Source organism: Bathycoccus prasinos (genome assembly GCF_002220235.1).
Source record: "Bathycoccus prasinos genomic : Chromosome_14".
NCBI lineage: Eukaryota > Viridiplantae > Chlorophyta > Mamiellophyceae > Mamiellales > Bathycoccaceae > Bathycoccus > Bathycoccus prasinos.
In genome coordinates this window covers 622,408-639,431 of record NC_023995.1, presented here as the reverse complement: position 1 = coordinate 639,431, position 17,024 = coordinate 622,408, and the positions used below count along the sequence as shown (strand labels likewise).

Genomic DNA, 17,024 nt, shown 5'->3' with positions numbered 1-17,024 from the left:
CTCTCTGTCTCAGACGTCGTCAGACAGATTCTTCTTCGTCTTCTTCTTCTCTGAGAAGAAAGACTCTCTCTTTCCTCTCTCTTTCGGAAGACTTTCAAAAAGAGAACGATCGATCGATGATTATTCTTTTTTCGTCGTCCGCTTTTCTTTTCTTTGAGTGATGACGATGAAGAGAGAAAAGACGATGATTTTATATGTCGAAGACGATTCAGACGACGACGACGACGACGACGATGTGTTTCTGATGATGAGACCAAGAATCACTTTCAAAATCTTCTTCTTCTTCTTCTTAATAAAAATAAAGCAAAAAACAAGAGAACAAGAAGATCACCAACGCGAGAACCCAAAACGCGATTCTTGATGATGATGATGATATGATGGTGATGTGTTTTTGTCTTCTTCTTTTGTGAAGAATTGTTTTCGTGTTGTGAATTTTTTCGTGTTGGACTGCTTAAAAAAGTGTTTTTTTGGTCCGAAACGACGCGAAACTGGTGACTGTCATCAGTCTGTTATAAACAGACTTTTTGTCTTCTTCTTCTTCTTCTTCTTCTTCTTCAACTACGAGTACTTTAAAGAGAGAGGGAAAGGATTACTCCTACAGAAAAGAAAGGAGAGAGTTAAAGAGAGAGGAAAAGAAGAGACCATAAAAGTAGTTGTTGTTGTTGTAATTTACTACTACTACTACTACTACTACTACTACTACTACTACTACTCACACCGTGTGTTGTCGTTGTCGTTGTCGTTGTTGTTGTTTCATCGTCGTCATATCATCGTCACGAGAAAACGTGAAAAAAAAAAGGGTGTTCAAAATTCGTTTGAGAAAAAAAAGCTTTTGGTTGTTGCTTCTTTTCTTCTTCTTCTTCTTCTTTGTGGAAGAAAAAAAAAAGAAGAAAAAAAAAGAAGAAGAAGTTGTCTCGTCAACCACAAGTCACAAATAAAAGCAGAGAGAGTCATTGGAGAGAGATTGATTGAGAGAGATTAAGAAGAAGAAGAAGAAGAAGAAGAAGATCGACGATGAGAGAAGAGAAAGAAGACAAAAAAGAGAAAGAAGACAAAAAAGAGAATTACGACGATTCAGACGACGATTCAGACGACGAGCGCACTTTATTCGAGTATAAAGATTTAGCCGGGAACGTGCAAGGTCCGTTTCCGTTGACGCATTTGGAAGCGTGGAATCGAGACGGCTATTTGAGTCGAGAACTGGAAGTTCGTCGTTTACGTACTATTACTAATAATAATATTAATAATAATAACAACAACAACAACAACAACAACAACAACGACGACGACATAAACGTGAACGACTCTTTGTTGGAGTTCACCACGCTCGGTCGAGTGTTGGATGCGCGCAACGAAAAATTGTTGAACAAACGAGAAGAAGAATTCAAAGAAGAATTCAAAGAAGAATTCAAAGAAGAAGAAGAGAAATTGAAAGAAGACAAACAACAACAACAACAACAACAACAACAACCAAAGCACGAAACGTCGTCGTTATTAGATGAACGGTTGAAGAACGTGTTTGGCGGCATCATCATTGGTGGTGGTGGTGGTGGTGGTGGTGGTGGCAGCGGCGGCGATGGTGAAAATGCAGTCGACGACGACGACGACGACGACGACGAAACAACAACAACAACGACAACGACAAAGAAGAAGAAGAAGAAAACGTATTCTTCGGGGGCGCCTTTCGCGTTCGGCGGCAGTTTCTTGAAAAACGACGATGGAAGCGCTTTAACCGAACGAGATGAGGAAGCGATCAAAAACGTTGAAATAGAAGATGATGACGATGACAAAAGATACGAGAAGAACGACGATGAAGAAGACGAGAACGACGAAGAAGAAGCGAAGCAACACGCGTTGCGACTGTTGGAAGAAGAAGAAGACGGTCAAGACGCGGAGGAGGAAACATCCAAGGCGAAAGCGAAACGGAACCAAGTTCTCGAACAGTTTGAGGACGAGCGCGAGAGCGCGAAATTCGACGTGGACGAACGAACGAGCTTTGGTGGAAAACATCCGAAAGAGATTCCAACGATTGGCGCGAATTTTGGCAAAGGAAATAATGCCAAAGATCCGCGACTTTCCAAAGAGGCATCGCAGTTGCGAAAGCTATGCAAACAAGGCACCAAAGCGCTGCTCTTACCGACGCACGAACTTTTGATGAGCGCGGCGACGAGAACGTTCGTGATGGATAGAAAAGACGACGACGACGTCGTCGATGGTGCGCTCGATGAAGACAAAAGTGGCGAGAAATTTCAACGCCCGAGGAAAGAGTACGAAAATGAAAACGAACGAGACGAAGCGCTCGAGGAGGAATTGAGAAACGTTCAGAAAGGTTTGCTCAGCAAACTCTACGATGGAGATAAAAAAGAAGAAGAGCGAATAGGTGCGACGAAGAAACGACGCAAAAGCGTAGACTTTGATCTGAAGGAAGAAGAAGAAAACGACGATGCGAGAAGTGATGGCGAGCGATCGGATATTTCCTGGGGCGCAAAAATGGGCACGTACGAAGATCCAGCAAAGAGAAGCAGAGCGGTATCCTCCTCTGCCGCGGCGCGAAAAGCAGACGACGATGGCGATGAATATGGAGATCGAAAAGGAGACGAAGGAGAAGATGAAGAAGAAGATCTTGAACGAGACAAAGTGCGCCGCGGAAGAAAGAGAACAAATAGAGATGGTGGTGGTGGTGATGATGATGATGATGATGATGATCGTAGGCGCGATTCAGAAGAAAAGATGAAAGAAGAAGCGCGAAAACGACAACGAGCGTTGGAAGAAGAGGAAGCGGAGCGACAACGACAACGGCAGATACTCTTAGAGAAGGAAGAAGAAGAAAATAAACGCGTGAAGCACATCGAGTTTATGAAGTATTTGCACAAAAATCCAACCGCCGGCGAATGGTGGCTTCCAAACGAAGAAGACGGGAAGCCGACTTTGGGTCCGTTTCAATGGGCGGAGTTGAGCGTGAATTTACCGGGCGTGCGAGTCGCGCACAGATACGAAGATAATCGATGGCAATTTGTTGGAAACGTCAACGAGAACGAAAATTTAGTCCCATTTGTTCCGTATAGTTCCAGTGCCGCCGCCGCCGCCGCTGCAGCGGATAATCCTCCAGAACTAGCCATCGCGAAGAAGATGGAGAGAGAAAATGTCTTTTTGCCGAGAAAGCAAAAACCGCTCGAGGACGATACAGACGAAGAAGAAGAAGAAGAAGAAGAAAAGGTATCGTCCGATGACGAGGTAGATGATGGAGACGATGGCGTGGAGAAAGAATCATCCGAAGAAGGACTCGTCGTCGAAGATGGCGAAGTCTACGACGACGATGGGGAGGAGGGAGAGGACGACGACAACGACGACGACGACGACGATAATGAAAATGAGAACACCAGCGACGATGATGAAGTGGATGCAGCTTTTTCGGAGAGCGACGAGAGTGACTTTCAGGATGAGGACGAGGGTGACGTTGATTTCAACGACGACGACGAGGATGATGATGCGAAGTTTACTCGATATCTCGACGTTGAAAACACGCACGAATGGTTTCGAAGAACCATAAACGCGTACGACGACGCCGACGACGAGGAGTTGAAAAGAAACGGTGATATGCCGACGACCCAAAACGATGGCGCCGACGAAGATGAAGGTAAAGAAGAAAAAGAAGAAAACGACGATGGAGAGGACGACGAGGAAACAGTCCAAAGATGGTTCAGAACGCACATCGTCGATGGAAGTTCTTACATCACCTCCGCGGGATCGTTGGAACTCGCCGCCGAGAATAGTAATAAACGAGGCGGCGCGAACACTATGATGCGTTTCAAACGATTTGAAAATCTGTCGCAAATTAGCGCGTCGCTGAGCGCCGAATTATACGAATCCATCATGATGAACAAAGCGAAGAAGAAAATAATCTCTCAGTTAGTCGAAGAAGTGTTGGATTCACTTTAATAATTAGTTTGCAACAAGAGTTATTATTCGAGTTGTTGTGTGTAATACTAGTAGTAGTAGTAGTAGTAGTAGTAGTAGTAGTAGTAGTAGTACTAAATTTTCTCTCTCTCTCTCTCTCTCACTCCAGTCGTCCGAATAATCATCCCTCTTTCCCGGATATCACGAGAAGACCGAGAATGAAAATCAACGCGTATTTAATCATCGGATGATCGTTCATCAAAATCGTCGCTTTCCCGACGTGCGGTAAATATCCAACCGTTCTTCCCATGACGTGTTTCTCGTTCAACCATTTCTGTCCGGGCGCGTATAAGCCGATATCGTCCATGTAATTGTTATCGCCTTTCGTGAGCATCTCGTGTTTGAATAACGACGATTCAGACGACGACGACGAAGAAGAAGAAGAAGTTTCCTCCTCACTGCTATTATTATTATTATTACTATTATTACTATTATTATTATTATCATCATCATCACCTTCACCACTACCACTACCATCGCTCCTAGTGCTACTCAAACCGTCCTCGCCGCTGGTATTACCGCCGCGTCCTTGGTCTTTTTCGTTTTCGCCGCTTTCCTTTTTCGTCGTCTTAATCGTCGTCGGCAAAGAAGAAGAAGAAGAGGAAGAAGAGGAAGAGGAAGAAGGAGGAGAGACGAAAGGATGGAAATGGCTCTTTATGACTCTGTGTACGATTGGAATCTCCCTTCCGTCGATTGAAAAGACGATAATTTCCCCGACTCTCGTTTTCCGTTCTTCGTCTTCGATGTCTTCTTCTTTGATCTTCTTCAACGAGAGAAACAAGATATCTCCTCGTTTAAACGCGGGTTCCATGCTCCCACTCAAAACCACCACGACTGGACTTTCCGAGTGCGTGTATAAGCACAAACTCTTCCAAATCATTAAAGCGCTGGTCACGATGAGCGTCAAAGATAAAAGTTGCAGAGTTAACTGTCGCACGTTCATGGATCTAATCGCCACGAAGACGTCCGAGATTGGCAGGATGATGTGTCGACGAAGAAAAGATGAAGACGATGATGATTCTTTCTTCTTCTTCTTTCTCGTCGTTGGTGTTGTTGGTGTTGTTGTTGTTGTTGTTGTTTTCGTCTGCTTCTTCTTCGTCGTCATCTTCCTTCTTTTGATGCGACGCAGTTTGTTTAGGTGTGTTCTTTTAGTAGTATTCGTTATACTCTTTCTTCTGTATGATAAAAACTTTTTCTTCTTCTCTTTCTTCTTCTTTCTTCTTTCTCGAATTTTTTTTATTCTTCTTTTGTTTCGGGTTTGGGATCATTTTGGATAACACTTTTGCAAAAAAAGAAAACACGCAGAAACACACACTTCTGTCAAAACGGCAAAAAGAGAGAGAAGAGTGAAGTAAAGAGAGAGAGAGGTAGTAAAGAGATATGCGTTTTTTCTCCTCCCTCTCCCTCTCCTCCTGCGCGTCGTGTTCTTGTTCTTCTCGTCGGGGTTTGACTTCGTCGTCGTCGTCGTTTACGTCGTCGTCCACGTTTAGTCGTCGTCGTCAAAATCGAAGAAGAAGAAGAAGAAGAACGAATGAGAAGAACGCGAAAACCACGACGACGCTCATCTCCAACGACGCGAAGGAGAACGACAACGACGACAACGACAACAACAACAACAACAGAAGAAAAGAACCCGACGCCATCGTCAGCGTCAAACTGGACCAAGATGGTCAACGAGACTATCCCATCTACATCGGCTCCGAGCTCGTGAAAGAGCGAGGCGACTTGCTGCGAAAACACATCAAAGGCGAGACGGTTTTAATCGTCACGAACGAAACCGTCGCGCCGTTGTACCTGGAAAAAGTGAAAGAGAGTCTCCTTCTTTCGTCGTCGTCAAAATCGTTGAGAATCGAATCGGTCGTCTTGCCGGACGGCGAAGAGCATAAAAACTTGGACGTTCTCGATTTGATTTTCGAAAAAGCGTTGGATGCTCGCTTGGATCGGAAGACGACGTTCATCGCTTTAGGCGGTGGGGTCATAGGGGATATGACTGGATTTGCCGCGTCCGCGTATCAAAGAGGCGTGAATTTTATCCAAATACCGACGACGGTGATGGCGATGGTGGACTCCTCGGTGGGCGGGAAAACCGGCGTGAATCATAAAAAAGGCAAAAACATGATTGGCGCGTTTTACCAACCGCAGTGCGTGTTCGTGGATATCGACAGTCTAGATTCCTTACCGGAGAGAGAATACAACTCGGGAATAGCCGAGGTGATTAAATACGGTTTAATTCGCGACGCGAAGTTTTTCGATTGGATCGAACAAAACGCGGACAAGTTGCAAAAGAAAGCAATCGATCGAAAATCTTTAGTCTACGCCATCCAAAGATCGTGCGAAAACAAAGCGGAGGTGGTTGAATTAGACGAGAAAGAGAGCGGATTGAACGTTCGAGCGACTTTAAATTTAGGACACACGTTTGGTCACGCGATTGAAACCGGCGTCGGGTACGGGGAATATTTACACGGCGAAGCGGTGTCCATCGGAACCGCGATGGCGGCGGATTTGAGCTTCCGCTTGGGATGGATCGACGAAAACTTACAGACGCGAACGGTGGATTTGTTGAAACGATTTGATTTACCCATCGAGGTCCCGCGTGGTAGCATGACAAAAGAGAAATTCATGGACTTGATGGCGGTGGATAAAAAAGCGTCGCAAGGTAAAATGAACTTTATACTGTTAAAAGGCGATTTGGGCGGTTGCGTCTTCACCGGCGACTTTGATCAAACAAAGTTGCGAGAAACGTTGGAGAGTTTTGTCGACGGTCGTATAAGTCGTTAGAAAGAGAGATAATTGTTATTATTATTATTATTATTATTATTATTATTACGAGTTATTATTATTATCATCATCATCATCATCATCAAGTTTATATCATCGTCATCATCAAAACTCCATCATCATTTTCTTTCAATTGTTTGATGAGAAACTTTTCTTCTTCATTTAGTATTTATCACATAACACGCAGGCAAATTTTGTTTCCTCTCGTCTCTCTCTTCTTCCTTCCTTTTTGTTTGTCTTACGTGGTAGAAGAACTCAAAGAAGAACTCAAAGACGACGACGACGACGACAAAGAAGAAGAAGAAGAGAAGGAAGATAAACGCCTCTAAAAAAGATGAGCATCGTTGAGGAAAAAGAAAGTTCATCTCCTTTTTCTCGAAAGACGAATTCATCGATTTTCGTTTTAGTCGTCGCGATTGTCAGCGCGTCCACGGCTGGAGTGATATTCAAAATACTCGAAGGGGAACCTTTATATAATAATAATAATAAAGGAGTTTTAGAAAAAGGAGAAAAAGAAGAAAAAGTGGCGGCGTTGTTAGCTTCTTCTCGCGTAACCGCGACGGCGTTGGTGCAGTTGCCGATATTTTTGTGTTCGCTTCTCTTTCGCTCTTCTTCTTCGTCTTCTTCGTCTTCTTTGAGAGGAGAAGAGAGGAAACGAACGAGGACGACGATACGTGATGAAAACAACGAGGAAGACGCTCGATATCTCCGCGAGAACTTGCACGTGTTCGTTCTGAGCGGTTTCTTCTTGAGCTTACACTTTTACTTTTGGATGAACGGCTTGGTGAGAACGAGTTTGTCGCACTCGCTTTTATTCGTCACGAGCTCACCAATCGCGTACGTATGTTTAACGGCGATGACGTTTCGAAGCGAGAAAGTGCAAAAAGTTATCGTTTGGGTGGTCTCGAAGAAGAATAGGCAGCAACAGCAACAGAAAAAGAATACTGTTGGCGACGAAGACAATAACGAGACGCGCGAGACCGGCGCGAATGGAGGCGAGATTGAGTTGCACGAATACAACGTAGAAGAAGGTAAAGAAGAAGAAGAAGAAGAAGAGAATGAAAACGTTAACGACGACGACGACGACGACGATGAGTTTACAGAATTGTATACTGTTCCTCCTTCCTCTTCTGTTTCTTCTTCTTCGATTCTTCGATTCAAAGACGTTTCAAGTTTTGAAGTCATCGGCGCAATTATAGGTTTCGTAGGTTCGTGCATCATCGCTTTTGACGCAACAAATAAGAATGGTAGTAGTAATAGTAGTAGTAGTAGTAGTAGTAGTAGTAGTCAGCGTAACGACAGGCCTTCTTTGAAAGGAGACGTTCTCAGTCTGTTGTCTGCGATTTTGGTGTGCGGATACATCGCCATCGGGGCAAAAATAAGAGGCGATAGACCGTCGATGCCGATATTTGTGTATTCGTTTCCTATCGTCGCCTCGGCGGCGATATTTTTACAAATTGTGGTGGTTCTCACGTGCGCGTTTGATGATGACGGCGGCTTTAAGCCGACGGTCTTTTTAGAAAGTTATCGATGGATGAGATTTTGGGATCCCGCGGTTGGCCAAAAGACGTGCTTCCTCGTCTTTTTCCTGGCCGTCGTCCCTGGCACGTTAGGTCACTCGGGCTTTTTCGTCGCCATGAAGCACTTATCCTCTCTGACGGTCACATTCGCGTTATCTTTCGAACCAATCATCGGGTCTGCGATTGGATATCTGTTGTCCGTTTCTTCAATTCCTGGACCGGCCACATTTGTCGGAGGATTCGTTTTGTTAGTCGGCGTGTACTGTTGCAACTTGTAGTAGTTAATCTCTATCTAAAAGTAGTACCCTGTACGTACACGTATATACATTTCTCTACTACTCGCTACTCCGGATTCGACTCAATCCGACTTTCTTCAACGATTGGTCCGAGGAACTCATAATCATATCGAACGGGTCCACCGAATCAGCCTCGATCGCTTTCTGTCGGATTTCATTCGCGAGCGCGATCCGCACCCGTTCGTGCACTAAATCTTTATGCCTTTGACTGTTTCTTTTTAGTAGTTGTTTCGACCTAGTAGCGTTATTCGTTTTGTTATTATTATTATTAGTAGTAGTATTGTTTAAATTATTCTCGACAGCCTCTTCCTCCTCCTCACCATCATCATCCTCGTCATCATCATCATCATCATCATCACTGCCGTAAATCAAATCCAACTCCGCGTACAATCTCAACTGCACCTCGTCCTCTTGCGCCATGCACTGTTTCGTCTTTCTCCACAACTCTTTCGCCTCTTCTTCGGTTAAATCCGAGGCTTCTTTTCGAAACTTTTCGTACGCGTTGGACCAATTCTTATTTTCTCCTCCTCCCCCTTTATTCGTATTCGTAGTATTCATGTCGTCGTTGTTGTTGTTCATTTTCCCTTCTCTGGTTGTGCTTCCGCACATGGTCGTTTTTGGCACCGCGCACAATATTCGCTTCATTTCTTTACGTCACAGAGAAGAAGAAGTCAAGAAGAAGTCAAGAAGAAGTCACAAGAAGATGATGATTTGTGATTTTTGATGTGTTGTGTGATTTGAGGTTGTGTCCTCTAGGCCCCCAAAACTCCCCCATTCATGAAAAAAAGCAAAAAAAAAGAACCACCCAAAAAAACTTTTTTCTTCTCTTTTTGGTTTTTTACGACTTAAATAAAACACACGTCAGCCGCACGCTTTCGTCGTGTGGCTACAAAAACAACGCATCACCAAAAAACAACCACACAAAACACACACGCTTCACTACTACTTTATATACTAAAAATGGCTCTCACTATCATGGCATCTCTGGCTAAGGTGCGACGACTCTTTCTTCTTCTTCTTCCTCTTCTTCTTCTTCTTCTTCTTACTCTTCTTCTTCTTTCACGTCGCGTTTTAAAGCGCACTCATCACGGAAGAAGAAGAAGAAATGGAAGAAGAAAAAAGATTACTCGCGTCGTCGTCGTCTGAATCGTCGTCGTCTCGTTTAATCTTTTTTCTTTTCCATCTCTTCTTCTTCTTCTTTCTTTCCAAACTTTGCGCGCGTCTTTCTCCTCTCTCTCTCTCTTTCGTTCTCTTTTACTCTCTTTTGTCTTCTGATGCAATCGAGAAGAAGAAGAAGACAAAGAAGAAGAAGAAGAAGAAGAAGAAGAAGAAGAAGGCTTCTCTCTCTCTCTCTCTCTTCTCTTCTTTTGAGTCCCTCGTGGTTGAAAGAATATCACACAAGAAGAAGAAGAGAGAATAAATACGTCACGTCATCAAAAAAGAGAAAAAGTACCACTTTTGACGAAAAAAGTTTTCACTCTCTGGCTGACGTGTGGCTCAAAAAAAAAGAAAAATTTTTAACTGACACCTTTGACATTTTTCTTTCTTCAAACCACAACCACCACAAACATACTAACTAATACTAATAAAACATTACAGCCGACGGTTCGCGCGTCTGGATCTGGCGTTTTCGACAAATCCAAACAATACGCGGACATCAAGGAAGCGACTGCGGCTGGCTTGGACGGCGCGTGCGCGCCGTTCCCGGAAGGCTTGGACATCCTCGGCTTCTGCAAAGGCATCAACGGCGGCGACTTGCAACGCTTCCGCGAAGCCGAGATCACGCACGGTCGCGTCTCTATGATTGCCACCGTCGGTTTCTTGGTCGGCGAACAAGTCGAAGGCTCTTCGTTCTTGTTTGACGCGCAAGTCACCGGTCCGGCCATCGACCACTTCCAACAAACCCCGGGGTTGGTTTGGGGCTTGGTTGGCGCCACCATCTTCTTGTTGGAATCCACTCGCGTCCAAAAAGGCTGGTCTGATCCGTTCACCAGCGAGTTGTTCTCCTTGAACGACGACTACGTCCCGGGCCAATGGGGCTTTGACCCGCTCGGCTTGTCCAACAACAAGACCGCTGAAGACATGGCCGAAGCGAGATTGAAGGAAATCAACAACGGCCGCTTGGCGATGATCTCCATCTCCGGCATGGTCGCCCAAGAGTTGGTTAACGGCTTGAACCTCATCCCGGCCGATGAAGTCCTCGAAGAAGGCAGAGGCGCCGCGTTGGTTCAAATGGGTAAGCAATGCGCTGGTGCCGTCGACGAAGCCGCGTGCGCCAAGGCGTTCGAAGCCGCGGAAAGAGTCGCGGTTGCCGCCGGTAAGTAAATGTTTTTGTCGTCAAAACTTTTTCTTTTCTTCGCAGAGAAGAGGGAACGAGGATGTGAACACAAAAATATTTGGTTTTAGAATTTATATAATGTATCAGAGAGAGGGAGAGAGAAGAGTAAGAGTTTAACGGAAAGAGAGAGAAAGAGGAAGAGAACGCGCGCATATACACTCGAGCAGAGAGGTTATGGTTTTATTACGACGTGAAAGAAAAGGAGTTTGATTAACACAACGCTAAGTTTTTATTATGTCGAAAACGTATTTTACTCATACGAGTATTTATTTCCTCTTCTTCACCTTCTTCACCTTGCGTAGTAATAGAACTTCTTATTCAGAAGTTAATCTTCACTTCGACGGCTGCTGCAACCAGAATACAAGGCGCTGCATACCGCTCCCCTTGTTCTTTTCCTTGGTAATTTCTCGCTCAAGCCTTTCTCGAATCTCGACTTCTTTCTTCTTCTTCAACAACGTTGCCACGCGTTGCTTACACTGTTTCACCGATCTTCCCGGGAGAACCTCGGTCGATTCAAAGACGGACCAGTCTTTCCGCCTCTCCTTCTTATCGATAAAATTCGCGTGCAAAACTAACAACATCGCGTCTTCTTTCGGAGTGAATTTTCTCTTCATCCCAGTCGCGGTTCCGAACTGTTCGTTCAAAAGAGAAGGTTGTAAAATGTTCGTCCATCGTTCTCGACATTGCTTGTCTCTTCTGTTCGTGCTCATTTTCTTCGCGACGAGAGACCACGGAATCGCATTACTCTCAGCATTATTATTGTTTTTCTCTTTCTCTCTCTCCTCCTCCTGATCCTCCTCATCTTCTTCTTCTCCGTCTTTTTGTTCCCCCAAAACAATCGCCTTCAACTCTTCGTCTTCCTCTTTCGTCCACTTACCTTTTTTGTACTCCTTCTCTGAATTGTTTTGCATCAACTTTAAAAAGCGATGCTTGCACTGCGTGGCAGTGTGACCATATTCTGGTAAGAATCTCGCGCACTCGTTCCATCTGGCTTGGCCGCACTCTTGGACAAAAGTCTGGAGAGCGCAATCGTCTTCGCTCGTCCATTTGGAGCGGGTTATATTTTTGTTCAAGATAGTCTGGTATCGATGGAGACACTGAAACGGCGATCGTAGCAACAATTCTCGCCGTAAATTCTCCTCTTTCTTCTCCTCCCCCGCGTCGTCGTCAACATCGTCGCCCTGTTTTGTTGTTCCACTCCTCGAGCGTTGTTTCATGTGCACGTTCAAATTGTTCGCTACTCGAAACCACTTGCGTTTTTCTATTAAACCACCAGTTTCTTCTTCTAATGCATCTTCCTCGACGAGAGAAGCGAGAAACGTGTCTTCCTCTTCGCTCCACAGCGCCGCGTTCGAGGAGGAAGTCGCCGTCTTTTTTTCCGAAGAAGAATCTATCGTCGATGCTATCCTCGGATCAACCGCGTGTATCCATCGTAAACGCAAATCGTCAGGCGTTCTCGACAGCGCCAGCTTATTGTGATCCACATCGTCGTCATCGTCTTCTTCTCTTTCTTTATTATTACCATCATCGGCGCCAGTTTTCTTCTTAAAAACGCACAGGTTTCGAACCGCGGACCAGTCATCGATCGATGTTGGCGTCGTTGTCGATGAAGAACGGCGAGAAGAACAGTTCTCCCAAACGCTTTGCCATCCTCTCGAAACGTCTGTTAAAATGTCTTCAACTGGGATTATTTTCTCCCCAGCCAACTCTTCCAAGTCGACTTGTTTCCTCAGACGTCTCTTCTCGAGCAGATACAAGCGAACGCCTTCTGTTAAAGCCAAATCGTCTTTCTCCGACCAAGGTTTGAAACCGTTACTAGAGGCATCGTTGAAGTGCAAGGGAATCTTACGCTCGACGTTTCTCGCGAAAGCCGAATCGTTGTTACCGTTGTTTATATCGTTTGGAAGAAGAGCTTTTGGAGATAATTTATCGTCGTCATCGTTTTCAAGCTCGCTTGCGATTCCAACCACCTGAAAATACGCCGACGCCGACGGGGACGACCAATGATTATTGATTTCGTCGTTGTCGGTGGCGCTAATGTTATCTTTATTACTCTTCTTCGACGGAGGACGGCCCATTTTTCTTCGAAGAATTTTCCCGACGTTATTCGCGATTGCTTCCAACTCTTCGTCGCAGTCGTCATTTCTCCTTCTTGGTCTTTGTCTCGAAAAAGCGTTCTTTCCATCACTATCACCACCACCTCCATCACCATCTGCGAGAGAAGAAGAGGCGTCGGCAGCGGCAAAATTATTTTTCTGCTCCTCTTTCGCTTTTTCTTCTTCTTCTTCTTCTTCTTCTTCTTCTTCATCTTCTGATTGCGTCTGTTGGTGTTTGCGACTTTGCCAAAGTTCCTTGATTTCTTCAATTTTCAAAGCGTCTCGTTCAATCAACGCATCTATGCTTTCCAACATTTCCTTCGCGCGCGCTTGCGTCGCTCTGTTTGCTCTCAACGCCTGTTCAAATGATGATGCTTTCGATGCTCCTCCTCCTCCTGTTGCTGCTGATGGTGGTACTGGGGACGCTTCTTCGCGTTGGTCTTTCTCGTCATCACTCGTACTAATAATAGTTTCTCTTTTAAACGCTTTGGAAACCGCGCTCTGCGCGAGCGCTGATTTTTGCGCCCAAAGCGGTACTCGCAGCAAAAACCGCTTGTTCTTGTGAGTACCGTCGTTAATAGCATTTTCACCGCCGCCACCACTTTTGTCAGTATTATCAGCAATAGCTAGCTCAGCTCTGGTGGTGTCACTTCGAGCACTAGTACCACCCAAAGCGCCGTCGTCGTCGTCGTCGTTTTTCCTTCTCCGCGTCGTCGTTTGTCTGCTGCTTCTTTTGTGCTTGGCGATTTCTTCTTTCCACGCCGTAATGTCGTACGTTTTCGTCAATACTGGTTTCTCCTCCTCATTTCCCTCCTTTTCCTTTTCCTCTTCCTCTTCTTCTTCTTCTTCTTCTTCTTCTTCTTCTTCTTCTTCTTCTAATTCTACTTCTAACGCCTCCTCAACATCAGAAACGTCAATTCTCTTCCTCTTCGCCCCGCCGACCACGACGGGCAAAGACGACCCTTTTCGGTGGCGGTGGTGGTGGTGGTGGTCGTAGCGTCTCCGTTTCTGTTGTCGGTGGTGTTTCTCTTCTTCTTCTTCTTCTTCTTCTTCTTCTTCTTCTTCTTCTTCTTCTTCTTCTTCTTCTTCCTCAGCGGTGGTCTTCTTCTTCTGAATCGTCGTCGTTTTCTTTTCTCTTTTCTTCATCTCTTTCTTCTTCCTCTTCTCTTCCTTCTTCATCTCTTTCTTCTTCTTCTTCTTCTTCTCTCTTCTTCTTTGTTTTCTTCTTCTTTTCTCGTCGTCGTCGTCGTCGTCGTCGTCGTCGTCGTCGTCGTCGTTGTCATTATTTTTCGACAGAAGAGGCTGCATTTTCGTGTGAAATGTGCGTGCGTGTGAGTGCGATCGTTCTCTCGCCTATGGCATAGCTGTCCTATGTTGTCACAAATGCTCTGCTTGTTGTGAGTTGGCGTTCTTTGAGTGGAGGATAAAATACAAAAAAAATAAAAATGGACAGGACAGACAGATGGACCCACAGTCCTTTTTTATTTTTTTCTCCGATGCAAAAGGCAGAAAGGCCGAGTAGCCCAGTCCCCTTTGCCCCTAAATGCCCCATGGTTGTGGATTTGATGGACAAGAAACTTTTTCTTCTTTTCGATTGGGCGAGCATAGTTAGAACCTTATACTAGGTTCAGGGCATTACAACTGAGGAGTTGCTCGATACACTCTTAAAAGCGCGGCTGTGTGTGAGTGCGAATGTTCCGTCAACTACACTTTGTTTGACATACTTGCAAATAGATCTGACCAAATCCCAGAGACGAAGAATTCTTAGTCTGGCGGCTTGACAGAATGGACTTTAAACACTCAACGGCAGGATATTTTTCAAAGAGGGAAGGAATCCTTTCTCCTGATGATAAGCTACTACTACTTCTATGTGATAAAGTAGTGAAAGTTTATAACAGAGAAAGTGGGAAATATATCGAGAGTATTACCGGACATACGAAAGAAATTACATCCTGTATTTTCCACCCACAAGATAGTAATTTTTTAATAACTTCTTCTCTTGACAGTAGAATTGGGTTCTGGGATTTTCAACACGGAGTCTACACATTTATTGAAGTGCCGGGCCCTATTGAGTCTATGTCTTGTCCCGAAGGCTCTACAAGAAACGATTTGATATTCTTTTCAACGCAAAAGCAAGGTGGAGGAGGCAGAGTTTGGGCACTCTCAATCACAAAGAGGAAGATAATAGAAAAGGTATTGAAGGCTGCACGAGCGCCAAAGTTAGTATGTAGCCCTAATGGTGCATTACAATGTGCATTTGAGCGTAGCTCTTTAATTCTATGGTATGTTTTTAAAGGGAAGCAAAACAGCAGAGTTTCGGATTTTATTCGTATAAGTCATTCCAAAACTGTAACCTCTGTTGCAATATGTCCAAATGAGAAAATTGTTGCAGTTGGGGATACTACAGGACGAATTACTTGCTACTATGGATTGACGATAAGAAAAGATGGGGGTTTTGTTCCCCATAAAAATTTAAGAAAAACTGGAAGTGGAGAAATTAGAGAAGACTTTCCTCACAATACACTTCACTGGCATTCTACGGCTATCGTTGCTTTAAAATTTACACTGGATGGGGTGAGCTTATTGTCATGCGCAAGTGAAGAAGTTTTTGTCGTTTGGTCCATCTCAGAAGGTCGAAAATCCTTTTTACCTCGAATAGGTACATCAATATCTACTATAATTCGTCTGAACACGGATGTATCCCAGTTTGTTCTTTGTGGTGTAGATAACTCAGCATATCTTCTGAGTTTGCCAAATTTGAGTCTAGAAGAAATACTAAGAGGTATAACAAACGATACTTATAATAGGAGCTGTCGCAGTGTTCGCTCTATAAATGCTATGTATGCTATCCCTTTTCAGCAGGAAAATTTATTGATGGTAAATACAGGCTCTGTAATTCAAGTTTTTGACTATAAAGCTGATAAGCACATAACTTGTTTAGAAATAACTGGCGAAGTATTCAAAGGTGCAGATGATAGCCCTGCAACAACTTTTAAATACAGAGTTACCATCGCGAGTTTTTCTGAAGATGGCATGATATTATTCACAGTGGATAGTAAAAACAAGATTGGTACTAGTATCAATAGCATCGAGACACTCAAAGTATGGGAGCAAATTACAATGAAAAGACATGTATGTTATCAGTTAGTTGGCTGCTGTGAATCTCCACACCAGCCTGCGATACGTACTATAGGCATTAGTAAATATCGTGGTTCCTACCGAGCATTTACTGCTGGTAAGGACAGTATCAAATTGTGGTCAAAAAAAAGTGGAACTTCCAGTTCATGGAGCTGTGAAACAACAAGTAAATATTTCAATGAGCAAGTAGTAGAAGTTGGAGCATTTAGTCAAGATAGCTCAATGCTTTTGACTTCCTCATCAAATATCTGCATATGGTGTGCCGAAAAACTTGACAAGATTACCGTATTTTCGGACTCGACTTTTTCTGGGAAGATTAATTCCCTTGCCACTGTTGGAAGCTTTTTTTTATGTGCATCACTTACTAGTATTACAGGTTGGGACATTCTAACTTTCAAACAGAGTTTTGTTTTTAGCGTCAAGTGTGAAGAGCTAAAGATTGATAGACATAGTAAACTTTTTTTAGCACAAATACATATTGAAAGTATTGAAAGAGTGCTAAATAAGGAGAAGCGAAGTGCAGGGATAGTTATGATATGTGATTACAATCGAATTTCTCCTGATCACTTAACAGTGATGGAGCCGAGTTCAGAATTAATTATGCTTCCGACGTCATCAAAAATCGACAAAAGAAATGTTCCTAACACGATAATTGCAACAGCAGACTCCAGAATTCTCGAGCGAGAGGCTCCACTAGTGCGCGTTAAAGGGATAATGAGTTCTGTTCATAATCATATGGATTCACTTCAAAATGACAAAGCTGAGATCGTTCTAAACAGTACTTTATTGATTCGTGGTTCTTCAAGTTGCTTTACGCACATAGCATCCTTTCAATTGCCACGAATATCTCTCATGTGTGGTGCTTTCATCGATGGATTGGTTAAGTCATAAAATAATAAAA

At 44.0% G+C, this 17,024-nt stretch overlaps 8 protein-coding genes across 8 annotated transcripts; 5 read left to right on the top strand and 3 right to left on the bottom strand.

Annotated features, from left to right (window-relative positions):
* Positions 1-1,014: 1,014 nt before the first annotated feature.
* On the top strand, positions 1,015-3,939 carry Bathy14g03460 (predicted protein; the record flags this gene model as incomplete). The annotated part of the gene is made up of 1 exon (XM_007509254.1): positions 1,015-3,939. The coding sequence occupies one exon, from the start codon at positions 1,015-1,017 to the stop codon at positions 3,937-3,939; it is 2,925 nt and encodes a 974-aa protein (XP_007509316.1).
* Positions 3,940-4,078: 139 nt separating this feature from the next.
* Positions 4,079-5,062, bottom strand: Bathy14g03450 (Signal peptidase complex catalytic subunit SEC11A; the record flags this gene model as incomplete). Its single annotated transcript, XM_007509084.1, has 1 exon — positions 4,079-5,062. The coding sequence occupies one exon, from the start codon at positions 5,060-5,062 to the stop codon at positions 4,079-4,081; it is 984 nt and encodes a 327-aa protein (XP_007509146.1).
* Positions 5,063-5,337: 275 nt separating this feature from the next.
* Bathy14g03440 (3-dehydroquinate synthase) lies at positions 5,338-6,735 on the top strand (the record flags this gene model as incomplete). The annotated part of the gene is made up of 1 exon (XM_007509213.1): positions 5,338-6,735. One exon carries the CDS (start codon positions 5,338-5,340, stop codon positions 6,733-6,735), a length of 1,398 nt encoding a protein of 465 aa, XP_007509275.1.
* A 334-nt stretch (positions 6,736-7,069) lies between these two features.
* Positions 7,070-8,533, top strand: Bathy14g03430 (unknown protein; the record flags this gene model as incomplete). Its single annotated transcript, XM_007509292.1, has 1 exon — positions 7,070-8,533. The coding sequence occupies one exon, from the start codon at positions 7,070-7,072 to the stop codon at positions 8,531-8,533; it is 1,464 nt and encodes a 487-aa protein (XP_007509354.1).
* Positions 8,534-8,590: 57 nt separating this feature from the next.
* On the bottom strand, positions 8,591-9,196 carry Bathy14g03420 (predicted protein; the record flags this gene model as incomplete). The annotated part of the gene is made up of 1 exon (XM_007509034.1): positions 8,591-9,196. One exon carries the CDS (start codon positions 9,194-9,196, stop codon positions 8,591-8,593), a length of 606 nt encoding a protein of 201 aa, XP_007509096.1.
* Positions 9,197-9,511: 315 nt separating this feature from the next.
* Bathy14g03410 (Light harvesting complex protein) lies at positions 9,512-10,876 on the top strand (the record flags this gene model as incomplete). The annotated part of the gene is made up of 3 exons (XM_007509171.1): positions 9,512-9,544; positions 9,840-9,932; positions 10,151-10,876. 3 exons carry the CDS (start codon positions 9,512-9,514, stop codon positions 10,874-10,876), a joined length of 852 nt encoding a protein of 283 aa, XP_007509233.1.
* A 345-nt stretch (positions 10,877-11,221) lies between these two features.
* On the bottom strand, positions 11,222-14,293 carry Bathy14g03400 (predicted protein; the record flags this gene model as incomplete). The annotated part of the gene is made up of 1 exon (XM_007509068.1): positions 11,222-14,293. The coding sequence occupies one exon, from the start codon at positions 14,291-14,293 to the stop codon at positions 11,222-11,224; it is 3,072 nt and encodes a 1,023-aa protein (XP_007509130.1).
* A 477-nt stretch (positions 14,294-14,770) lies between these two features.
* On the top strand, positions 14,771-17,014 carry Bathy14g03390 (predicted protein; the record flags this gene model as incomplete). Its single annotated transcript, XM_007509092.1, has 1 exon — positions 14,771-17,014. The coding sequence occupies one exon, from the start codon at positions 14,771-14,773 to the stop codon at positions 17,012-17,014; it is 2,244 nt and encodes a 747-aa protein (XP_007509154.1).
* Positions 17,015-17,024: the final 10 nt, after the last annotated feature.